This window comes from Gobio gobio (genome assembly GCF_949357685.1).
Source record: "Gobio gobio genome assembly, chromosome: 5".
Classification (NCBI taxonomy): Eukaryota; Metazoa; Chordata; class Actinopteri; order Cypriniformes; family Gobionidae; genus Gobio; species Gobio gobio.
The window spans coordinates 4,183,437-4,195,912 of record NC_137101.1 but is presented as its reverse complement, the minus strand read 5'-3'; the positions used below and the strand labels follow the sequence as shown (position 1 = coordinate 4,195,912).

At 34.2% G+C, this 12,476-nt stretch overlaps 1 protein-coding gene across 2 annotated transcripts in view; it reads left to right on the top strand.

Moving 5' to 3' along the window:
• The first annotated feature begins 992 nt into the window (after positions 1-992).
• Positions 993-12,476, top strand: part of sypl1 (synaptophysin-like 1) — a 23,294-nt gene continuing 11,810 nt past the window's right edge. The window contains exon 1 of one of the 2 annotated variants that reach the window (XM_079816360.1): positions 993-1,347. In XM_079816360.1, the coding sequence (XP_079672486.1) occupies positions 1,276-1,347 (72 nt within the window). In that variant the 5' untranslated portion in view covers positions 993-1,275. The remainder of the gene's footprint in view (positions 1,348-12,476) is intronic. The other variant, XM_079816361.1, reaches the window with a different exon arrangement.

Here is a 12,476-nt window from a genome sequence, read left to right as displayed (position 1 = left end):
CTTGCTCTGGTTGATGATGTGTGTGTGTGTGTGCAGTCTTGCTCTCAATCTGGTTGTGTGTGTGTGTGTGTGTGCAGTCTTGCTCTCGCTCTTGTTGATGTGTGTGTGTGTGTGCAGTCTAGCTCTTGCTCTGGTTGATTGTGTGTGTGTGTGTGTGTGTGTGTGTGTGTGTGTGTGTGTGTGTGTGTGTGTGTGTGTGTGTGTGTGTGCAGTCTTGCTCTTGCTCTGGTTGATTGTGTGTGTGTGTGTGTGTGTGCAGTCTTGCTCTCGCTCTGGTTGATTGTGTGTGTGTGTGTGTGTGTGCAGTCTTGCTCTCGATCTGGTTGATTGTGTGTGTGTGTGTGTGTGTGTGTGTGTGCAGTCTTGCTCTCGCTCTGGTTGATTGTGTGTGTGTGTGTGTGTGTGTGTGTGCAGTCTTGCTCTCGATCTGCTTGACACACATACACTTGTGTGTGTATACGAGCAATTCCGCCCTTTATGACATCATACAGCGCCATACTCTGTGAAAAAAAACTTTCCAAAACTTGTTTGAGTCCTGAAGGAGTGTATCTGACACACAAATACTGTCATACGTCCAACTGGTTTTTCTAAATGTTGGCCATGTTTATCATGAGCATCAACTCTTCATCTGTGTATTGTATCCCTCCACCTCCTCCTCCACCTCCACCTCCTCCTCCACCTCCTCCTCCACCTCCACCTCCTCCTCCACCTCCACCTCCTCCTCCTCCTCCTCCTCCTCCTCCTCCTCCTCCTCCACCTTCTCCTCCTCCACCTTCTCCTCCTCCACCTTCTCCTCCTCTTCCTCCTCCTCCACCTCCTCCTCCTCCACCTCCTCCTCCTCCACCTCCTCCTCCTCCTCCTCCACCTCCTCCTCCACCTCTTCCTCCTCCTCCTCCACCTCCTCCTCTTCCTCCTCCACCTCCTCTTCCTCAATGATTGTGTGAACTGTTCCTTTAAGAGACTCGAGAGGTTCTAACGGAGCGCAGGAATGTGGAGAATCATATGACTGAAATATTGTTGGCTGGACTCATTTCACGCGCGCATCAAAAAACCCAAATCTATGACTAAAAGCCCTGCATTGTCTGCTATAATCCCAACACACACACACACACACACACACACACACACTCTTCTCATCTGGATCTGCTCTCGCGGAGGAGGAGCAGCATCTTCTACAGAAACACGTCACTCTGTCAAACTTGGGCTCTTTTCTCTCTTATGAAAACTTGAGCTCCTTCTTTTTCTTCCTGGAGGATTTCGGGGTCGGCGGGAAACATGCAGACGGGATTCCGGTTCAATCTGAGCCCCGTTAAAGAGCCTCTGGGTTTTGTTAAAGTCGTGGAGTGGGTGAGTGAGAAGTTTTCACGCTTTATCTTCTTCTTCACTCGGAGGGCAAAGGCCTGGACTCGCATTAACACGAGCGCTTTCTTCAGCTGAACAAACCAGTTTAAGATCCAGACCCGCGAGCGCTAAAACAACTTAAGCATAACTTTTGCACACGAATTATGAAGTGAGTAATACCCATGTGGATGCATTATGTGGCATAAAGGCTACATACAACTTTAAATCTGGGATTTTTCCCTTTAACCACGAAAAGGAAGTGGGATAGTATGCTTTTATGTTAATCGATTCAACAGCACTTATTTATATATATATGAAGTTTAGACATTAGCCCGACTAATATAAACTAATTAACACTATTAAACAGTTTTTGATTAAAATAAAATACAAATATTCGATGAAAAAAGAGAAGAAAACTAGAAATGTTGTCTTGTTGTCAAATTACTGAAACTAAACAAACCAACAGAAATAAAAACAAACAATTTTTATAATAATAATATTTAAAATAATAAACTTAAATAGTAATATTTAAAATAGTAATAATAATAGTAATATTTAAAATAATAAATCTAAATGGTAATATTTTAAATAATGATGATAATTATAGTAATATATATATTTTTTAAATAAACCTAAATAGTAATATTTTAAATAATAATGATAATAATAATAGTAGTGTTTTAAATAATAAATCAAAATAGTAAAATTTTAATAATAATGATGATAATAATAATAGTAATATTTAAAGAAATAAACCTAAATAGTAATTTTTTAAATAATAATAGAAATATTTTAAATATTATTAATAATAGTAATATTTAAAATAATAAACCTAATAAGTAATATTTTAAATAATAATGATACTAATAATAGTAATATTTAAAATAATAAACCTAAATAGTAATATTTAAAATAATAATAATTGCACTATTTAAAATAATAAACCTAAATAGTAAAATTTAAATAATAATGATTATAATAATAATAGTAATATTTAAAATAATAAACCTTAATAGCAATATTTAAAATATTAATAATAGTAATATTTAAAAAAATAAACCTAAATAGTAATATTTAAAATAATAAACTTAAAAAGTAATATTTAAAATAATAATGATAATAATAATAGTAATATTTAAAATAATAAACCTAAATAGTAATATTTAAAATAATAATGATAGTAATATTTAAAATAATAAACTTAAAAAAATAATATTTAAAATAATAATGATAATAATAATATTAGTAATATTTTAAATAATAAACCTAAATAGTAATATTATAAATAATAATAATAATAATAATAGTAATATTTTAAATATGAATGATAATATTATAAATAATAAACCTAAATAGTAATATAAATAATAAGGATAAAAGTAGTATTTTAAATATGAATAATAATAGTTAATAAATATATATATATATATATATATATATATATATATATATATATATATATATATATATATATATATATATATATATATATATATATATATATATATATATATATATATATATATATATACTTTCCAGGGTTATTGTTATAACTAAAACTATTAATTGAAATAAAGCTGAAATAAAATATAAATAGTAGATGGGAAAAAAACCCCAAAAAAACTGAAAAACAGGAATGCATGGATCATGTTTTGTCTATGCAAGCTCAAGTGCATATAAGAAATGATAACAAGTACATTATTCAAATGAAATGATAATGCTTATGATGATGCAAAATGGAAGCATTTGCACTTTGTTCCCCCACACAAACGCAACACATTCCCAACACCAGCAACTCAGCACGTCTGGAGTTTTCTTAAGCCGCCTTCTTACATGCAGTTCCTCCTTCTTCATTCCCACAGAGGAATGTGGCATTGGCAGGGAATGAGTTCCTGACTCAGCTGTTGCGGCTCTAAAGCACAGCTCGCAAAAGGGCTCGTTTTCTGGAAATTGCTTCTTGAGAATGAGCTGGCAAACAGGAAGTATCATGCAGCGCACAGAAACATCTGGTGTTGGGAAACCAGCAAATGTAATGAGCAGCAGGTCTTCATTTAGCTCAGCAAACTAAGGGTTAAACAGAGCGGGGGGGAAACAAAGGTTCAGACTGAGCACACGATCAGATTAGGGCGTCAGATGATTCACCAGCGGGGTTTATTTCATCAGGCCAACCTTTGCAGTGCATCTTTATTCATGTAGAAATCAATTAATGTAGAAATCAATACATGTAGAAATGAATAAATGAATAAATGTAGAAATGAATAAATGTAGAAATGAATAAATGTAGAAATGAATAAATGTAGAAATGAATAAATGTAGAAATGAATAAATGAATAAATGTAGAAATGAATAAATGTAGAAATCAATAAATGTAGAAATCAATAAATGTAGAAATCAATAAATGTAGAAATGAATAAATGTAGAAATGAATAAATGTAGAAATGAATAAATGTAGAAATGAATAAATGTAGAAATGAATAAATGTAGAAATGAATAAATGTAGAAATGAATAAATGAATAAATGTAGAAATGAATAAATGTAGAAATCAATAAATGTAGAAATCAATAAATGTAGAAATCAATAAATGTAGAAATGAATAAATGTAGAAATGAATAAATGTAGAAATGAATAAATGTAGAAATGAATAAATGAATAAATGTAGAAATGAATAAATGTAGAAATCAATAAATGTAGAAATGAATAAATGTAGAAATCAATAAATGTAGAAATGAATAAATGTAGAAATGAATAAATGAATAAATGTAGAAATGAATAAATGTAGAAATCAATAAATGTAGAAATGAATAAATGTAGAAATGAATAAATGTAGAAATGAATAAATGTAGAAATGAATAAATGTAGAAATGAATAAATGAATAAATGTAGAAATGAATAAATGTAGAAATGAATAAATGTAGAAATGAATAAATGTAGAAATGAATAAATGAATAAATGTAGAAATGAATAAATGTAGAAATCAATAAATGTAGAAATGAATAAATGTAGAAATCAATAAATGTAGAAATGAATAAATGTAGAAATGAATAAATGAATAAATGTAGAAATGAATAAATGTAGAAATCAATAAATGTAGAAATGAATAAATGTAGAAATGAATAAATGTAGAAATGAATAAATGTAGAAATGAATAAATGTAGAAATGAATAAATGTAGAAATGAATAAATGAATAAATGTAGAAATGAATAAATGTAGAAATCAATAAATGTAGAAATGAATAAATGTAGAAATGAATAAATGTAGAAATGAATAAATGTAGAAATGAATAAATGAATAAATGTAGAAATGAATAAATGTAGAAATCAATAAATGTAGAAATGAATAAATGTAGAAATGAATAAATGTAGAAATGAATAAATGTAGAAATAAATAAATGTAGAAATGAATAAATGTGGAAATGAATAAATGTAGAAATGAATAAATGTAGAAATAAATAAATGTAGAAATGAATAAATGTAGAAATAATTAAATGTAGAAATGAATAAATGTGGAAATGAATAAATGTAGAAATGAATAAATGTGGAAATAAATAAAATAATAAATACATAAATATGGAAAAAAATAAATGTATACATAAATAAGGAAATAAATGTATAAATAATTATTTATTTTCGTTTTTTTGCTTTTCTATGTATATTTATTTATTTATTTTTACATTTATTTGTACATTTATTTATGTATTTATTTATTTTAATAAATTTGGAATTCCATACATTCATACCCTCTCTCTCTCTCTCTCTCTCTCTCTCTCTCTCTCTCTCTCTCTCTCTCTCTGTCTCTGTCTCTCTCTCTCTCTCTCTCTCTCTCTCTCTCTCTCTCTCTCTGTCTCTGTCTCTGTCTCTCTCTCTCTCTCTCTCTCTCTCTCTCTCTCTCTCTCTCTCTCTGTCTCTCTCTCTGTCTCTCTCTCTCTCTCTCCTCTCTCCTCTCTCTCTCTCTGTCTCTCTCTCTCTCTCCTCTCTCTCTCTCTCTCTCTCTCTCTCTCTCTCTCTCTCTCTCTCTCGTGCGCATGCGTGGGCGTCTGCTGAGCGAGTGTGGAGAGCGCGTGGTGAGTGTTGAGCGTTGTTTGAGTGTGTGTGAGTGATTTTTCGTGGCTGTTTGTGCCTAGAGACTTTTTTCACCCTCTGTTATTTTTCTATCTTTTTCTTTTTTCTCTTTCTCTATTTTTTTGGTTTGTTTTAATTGTTAGTAACAGTTGTTGCGGTGCGTTAATCCGGGCCGTGTGCTACCTGTATTTGAGGAAGCATGTCGGTCCCGGTTTCGCGAGGTCTGAATACACTCACGCGGCGCCACGCAGTGAAGGTGGCGTCCGCGGTGAGTGTAGAAGACTGTTGTTTGGCTATAGGAGAAGTTGTGGGCCATGAGTGCATTCTGTCAGCCTCAAAAATGAATAATGCCAATGTCATTTTTTTAAACAATGTAGATAAAGCAAATGAGCTAGTTGAGCGTGGTATTGTTATTGATGGTTTGTTTACACCTGTTCTCCCTTTGTCAATGCCATCTAAAAAAGTGACATTATCCAATGTTCCCCCGTTCATCAGTGACCAGTTGTTAAATCAATCTCTTTCTCGTTATGGTAAATTGGTGTCTCCGATTAAAAAAATACCAATTGGAAGCGGATCTCCGTTGTTGAAACATGTAGTTTCTTTTAGGCGATTTGCCTACATGATTGTGAAAGATGACGCTGAATTAGACCTTACGTTCAAATTCCGTATAGAAGATTTCGACTATGTTGTGTTTGCAACAACAGGGAAAATGAAATGTTTTGGTTGCAACAAAGTGGGACATTTAGTGCGTGATTGCCCTGATAAAACATCTGCAACAGAGCAAAATATAAATTATGTAACTGTTCCACCCGCGACAAGTCAACCCATAGAAGAGTCAGACGCGATCGCGGCAGATCGGGCTGAACTTGAGCCGATTGCAAAAGAGCTGCAAGAGGTAAATCAGCCCCATTCTGCGATTACTGTAATAAAGTCGTCCAACAAAAAGGCAGATGATGCCGAGTCCACCGGGTCTTTGGATGAAGGACGTACTTTGACGGATACTTGCCCAGGCAGTGACGCTGTAAACAAAGTGTCCGAGGTCTCCCAGCGCGAGGGAGAAGAACAGCTGTTGATCGAGCACAGAAGTGAGAACGATGGCATTGACAAAGAGACAGAACGCACTCTGTTTAAAGTACCGCTGAAGCGGAGGAAAAGTGAGAATAATTGTGAGTCGAGACCTGTAAAAAAAACAAATGTAGCTGAAAGTGAAGACCAGGGTGAGACAGAGAGTGATTGTGAATCCGATTCTAGCCTCTCTTTTTCTCAGAGTGAATGCGTGAGTCGAAACTATGAAGTGGAAGATATTAAACTCTTTCTTAAAGCAACCAAAAATAGAAGAGGAGTACGAGTGAATGAATATTTTCCTGACCTTAAGCAATTCATTGAAAGGACAAGGTGTCTGATGGCTGAAGGGTTTTTTACTAATAAGGAAATTTAAAAAAATTGTGGGAAAACTCAATACTGAAATTAGTAATGATGGTGGTGAAAAAAGCTAATTTAATGATAATCAGTGGTTTGTTTTTACTGTTTTGTTTTTTATTCATTATGGGTGAAGTTAGTGCTGCTTCAGTGAATATAAATGGAGCCAGAGATGTAAAAAAAAGAGTAACATTATATGAAATGTCTAAAGAGAAAAAACTAGATATTATTTTTCTTCAAGAAACTCACAGTGATGTAAAGAACGCTGCAGATTGGGAAAGGGAATGGGATGGCATCTCTATTTTAAGTCATAACACTGCTGTCAGTGGAGGAGTCGCCATTTTATTTTCTAAAAACTTTAAACCGGTTTCTTATGATGTTGAAGAGATTATAAAGGGCAGACTTTTAAAAGTTCGAGCTTTATTTGAAAACCATGTTTTTGTTTTTATTTGTGTTTATGTCCCTACCTCAGGAGTTGAAAGAATGTTGTTTTTAAATACCCTCAATTCAACCCTGCAAAATTGTAATAGTGAAGAGTTTTTGTTTCTGGGTGGTGATTTTAATTGTACAGAACAAAATATTGATAGAAATCACATAGAGCCCCATGAGCCATCCCGTAAGAAGCTTATTCAAGTCATCAAAACACATGAACTGTGTGACATATGGAGACATGTTAATGGTAGTCTAAGACAATACACTTGGGCTCATACCCGTGGAAATGTTTTTTTCTTTAGCAAGGTTGGATAGATTTTACGGTTTTAAACATCAATGTGGTATTTTTAGCAAATGTTTTATTGTTCCAGTTAGTTTTTCTGACCATAGTATGGTGTGTTGTTCTTTTATTTTGAACTTTACAAGACCAAATAGTGCTTATTGGCATTGTAACAATTCACTGTTAAATGATAAACATTTTAAGGAAAATTTTAAATATTTTTGGGAATCTTTTAGAGCCACAAAGAGTTCTTTCCAGTCATTGAAGCAGTGGTGGGATTTTGGTAAAGTGCAAATAAAACAGTTTTGTCAACAGCATACTCGAAATATTACTGTACAGTTATCAAAATCAATGAAAAACTTGGAGACGTCAATAGTTAAACTTCAAGAATTGTCGGATTCAACTGGGGGGAATAATGTTTTGGAAACTCTTTTAATGAAAAAAACTCAACTTGGCGATCTTTTAGAGGTTAAAACTCCTTAAAGTTCATGAGCGCGTGCACGGGTTGAAGCGCTATTTTTAGCACGAGTGTAATGTTTGTTAATAGATTTAACGTAAAAAAACATCATTAATCTTGACAAACTATATATCATTCTAAAGGTCTAAACCTCAAGCATTGAGGACAGACCACTGTTTTTCAGTGAAAAGCTTATAACGGCTGTATTTTTGCATCAATGTAAGCAATACACATCAACGATTTTATAAATAAAAACAGAGCACATACCTTTTGTGTCCTAATTACGAGCCACACACGCATCCACTGCAAACAATTCCAGAATGAATGGAAAGGTGAGGGTCCACTGAATAACATCCCATAGAGCATTTTTAATCCAACGAAACGATAATGGTGTAATATTGATGGTTAATCCTTTGTTTACATCGCATTTCTGCGGAGCGGAGTATCATACTAGACTGTTATGCAATAAAATAATGCACCAAAAACAGTCTCCCGGTAGCATAAAGTGGCATGGGTTTAAAGCTTAGAATGTTACGAACATTCTACAACTAACCCCACTCAAAAACATGCAAAGATAGCCGCGATATAGTCAAAAATATCCAACCATTGCACTCGTTTTGGCTGATGTCATGATGTGCTCATCCAATGATATTGTCTGTTTATCTGGAGCCAATAAAAGCATTGAATCGTCATGACTGACAGAAAATGTAGCCAATGAACACACGATTCCAACGAGACCTCTCATGTGTGTATTTGTCACATGGGCGTGAATATTTATTCATTTGAATGTGGCGCGCTCTCCCACGAGAGGCTGAGACAAGTCTGTGTGACTGTGACACACACACACACACAAACCCCTCCCCGTCATCTGACAGCTAAAGCTAACGGGCTAGTACAGACGGTCTCTTTGTAGTAACTGTTTGCTAATCTTACTAACTGGACGGAATTTATTATCCAATGGATCGTCAAAAGAAGTTTGTATTGTGCTGAAGATGCTTTATTTGAGCTCACTCGAAGCAGCGATGTGGAAAACCAATGAGGAGAGTCAAGACAGCGATGACGGTGCTTGTTGACAGAGAAGTTGATCCAATAACACACCGGTGAGTTGATGTGTAGTTGTTTATGTATATTGAGAATGTGTGTGAGAATGTATTTATTTTATTGTTTCTGTGTGCTAGAAAAAATGCAATATACCAGTATGCATTATACATATGCTGATATTTTGCATTTTTCCTAGCACACATGGGGAAAAAGTATAAATAATTTTTCCCCATGTGTGTGTAAATAAAACATATATATATATAACACATGTAATTGTTTATATATATATATATATATATATATATATATATATATATATATATATATATATATATATATATATATATATATTGAGACTGTATTTATTTTATGTTTTTCCTGTGTGCTAGAAAAATTACAATATACCAGTATAGATTATATATATACTGATATTTAGCATTTTTTCTAGCACACACAGAAAAAAAAAAAAATATATATATATATATATAATATATAAAATGCATTTTTTCCCCTATGCTACAAAAAACGAATTGACGAAAAAAGAAAAGTTCTGGACGGCCGACCATCTGTGTGATTGTTGAATGCTCACTGTATCACCGGCCATTATATTGATTGTAGGACTGTGTGAGAATGTATGGGCCGCCGTCAATATGAATGCTCACTGTATAGCCGGCCATTAGATTGATGCTTGGGCTGTGTGAGAATGTATGGGCCGCCGTCAATATGAATGCTCACTGTATAGCCGGCCGTTAGATTGATGCTTGGGCTGTGTGAGAATGTATAGGTGGCCGTCAATATGAATGCTGTCTAACCGACTGCCCATCAGTTTCATTGTTCATGGGATGGCCTGTAATTAGAGTGAATGATGACAGTGTGATTGTTGATTGAATGGGCAAACTATACAGAAATAGGACATGCAGTGCTAATTCTCTTTCCTTTCCTTGCCATTCTACAGGCATCAGGTTGAGTCTTCAGATGAGCTATGGCATCCAAGCACCAGCCAACCAGCAGAAAAGAGAAGAAAGCTTTCAGATTCTTCAAGATCTGCACTTGCTGTTGTAGACCTGAATCGGCCAGTAAAAGGCCAGTAAATGTTTTTTTTTTTAACATTTGCAAATTGTGTGTGTTTTTATAGCTATACATTTATATTATATTGTTATTTATATTACTAGTTATATTTATAGTTATTATACTTATATTACTTGTTGTATTTTCAGTTGCAAAGAAGTTTAGCTCTTTTTTATTAATATTTCATTTTTATTATATTTTTATAAGTTCTGTTGTACAAATAAATCACTAATACAAAGTCTTATGGTTCTGCCTATTATTTTATAGTTGAAAAAGCATTCAAGCATCATATATGATGGCTAAAACAGCTTGCAGTACCCTTCATAACATTAGGTTATCAAGTCTCCTGTAGGTTTCTTGGCACCTGGACATATTCTTAGAAAAAAGCATGCAGGAACCCCATTTTTCATGATATCTTCGTCACATTTTAAATATAAACTGATGAGACTTTTGCCTTTCAATTCATTAACTAACTGGATTCATCCAGGCTTATTTTCATATATTTTTACATCAAATAATAAAGTGTTCATTGTAGCACAAATCATCTTCAAGACACTTCAACTTCTATAACTGTTTGTCTTTCTAAGTTTTTTTCTACTTTAATGTTTGGGTAATAAACTGTAAAGTGTCTTCTTTTTAAAGATGTCTAAATTGTGCATGTAGTGCAAATTGTTTAGCAACTGCAATTGTTTTAGTTGGGAGATGTTATTTCTGGGGATGTGCCTCAAGCAGGCGGAGGGAGAAATGGAACAGACATAGTCTTGGAAAAAAGCTTGCAGGAACCACATTTTTCATTATATCTTCCTCAAACTTGAAATATAAACTGATAAGTCGTGTGGCTTTCAATCCATAACTGAACTGGATTCCTCCAGGTCTATTTTCATATATTTTTACATGAAATAATACAACATTCTGTGTAGTGCAAATAATTTTTGAGGCATTTCAACTATTATAATTTTTTATCTGTTTGAGAATTATCAACTCTGATTGCTTTTTAGTAGAGTCCCAAGTGTCTTCTTTCCAAAGATACCTTAATTGTGCCTGTAGCACACTGTTCTCAGGAGCTATAATTGTTTTAATTCAGGTAGGTCGTTTTCAGCTGTGAGCCCCAAAGTGGGGTTGCAGTTTAACAGGTTAAGGTGCAAGGAGCGCTGGTTCGGTCCCGTTTCCAGAATATTGACCAAATGGATGCTCCAACTAAATTTTTCTTTAATTTAGAAAAAAAGAACGGACAGAAAAGATTAATTCATGCACTGCGCTCTGAATCTGGTATGTTGTTATCTGACCCCATTGATATTAGAAAGAGAGCAGTTTGTTTTTATGAAAAGCTGTACAGCTGTGAATGTGTTGCAGAGCCTGACATTGACAATGTCTTTTTTGAAAGCTTGGCACAGGTGTCTGAGGATGCCAACACGGAACTCAGTAAGGCCATGAGCCTAGAAGAGTTGTACAAGGCCCTTCAGGGCATGGAATCCGGGAAGGTTCCCGGCATCGATGGTCTCCCAGTTGACTTTTATAAGTCTTTCTGGACAGTATTGGGGGAGGATTTGCTCGCGGTGCTCAACGAAAGCTTGGCTGGAGGGCGGCTGCCGTTGAGCTGCCGTCGAGCAGTTCTTACACTCCTCCCAAAAAAAGGAGATCTAACGGATATTAAGAACTGGCGCCCTGTGTCGCTGCTTTGTACAGATTACAAACTGCTCTCAAAAACTTTGGCAAATAGAATGGCAGAAGTAATGGAGCAAGTTATTCATCCGGACCAGAGCTATTGCATACCTGGGAGGTCAATTTTCGATAATATTTCCTTAGTGCGGGATATTCTAGAGGTCTCCAAGTTGTTTAATTTAGATTGTGTTTTGCTTTCTCTGGATCAAGAGAAGGCATTTGATAGGGTTGAACATAAGTACCTCTGGAAAACTTTAACAGCTTTTGGTTTCTGCCAAGAGTTTGTGGATATGATTAAGATGCTGTATACTGATGTTGAGAGTTTGCTGAAAGTGAACGGTGGCTTATGCACTCCTTTCAAAGTTGGTAGAGGTGTACGGCAAGGATGTGCATTGTCAGGAATGCTTTATTCTTTAGCCATAGAACCATTATTGCAGCAGATAAGAGTACATTTGAATGGGTTACAAATACCTGGCTCTAGTAGTAATATTCATTTATCAGCTTATGCTGATGATGTGATTGTAATGGTCAGTAGTCAAAAAGATATAGAGATTTTAATGAAAATACTTGAAGATTTTAAAGATATATCTTCTGCTAAAATAAACTGGAATAAAAGTGAAGCTTTTATATGTGGAAAGTGGACGAAACAAGAGTTAAGCATTCCTGGTGGTTTAATTTGGAGTAAAGGGGGTTTTAAATATTTGGGGGTCTTTTTA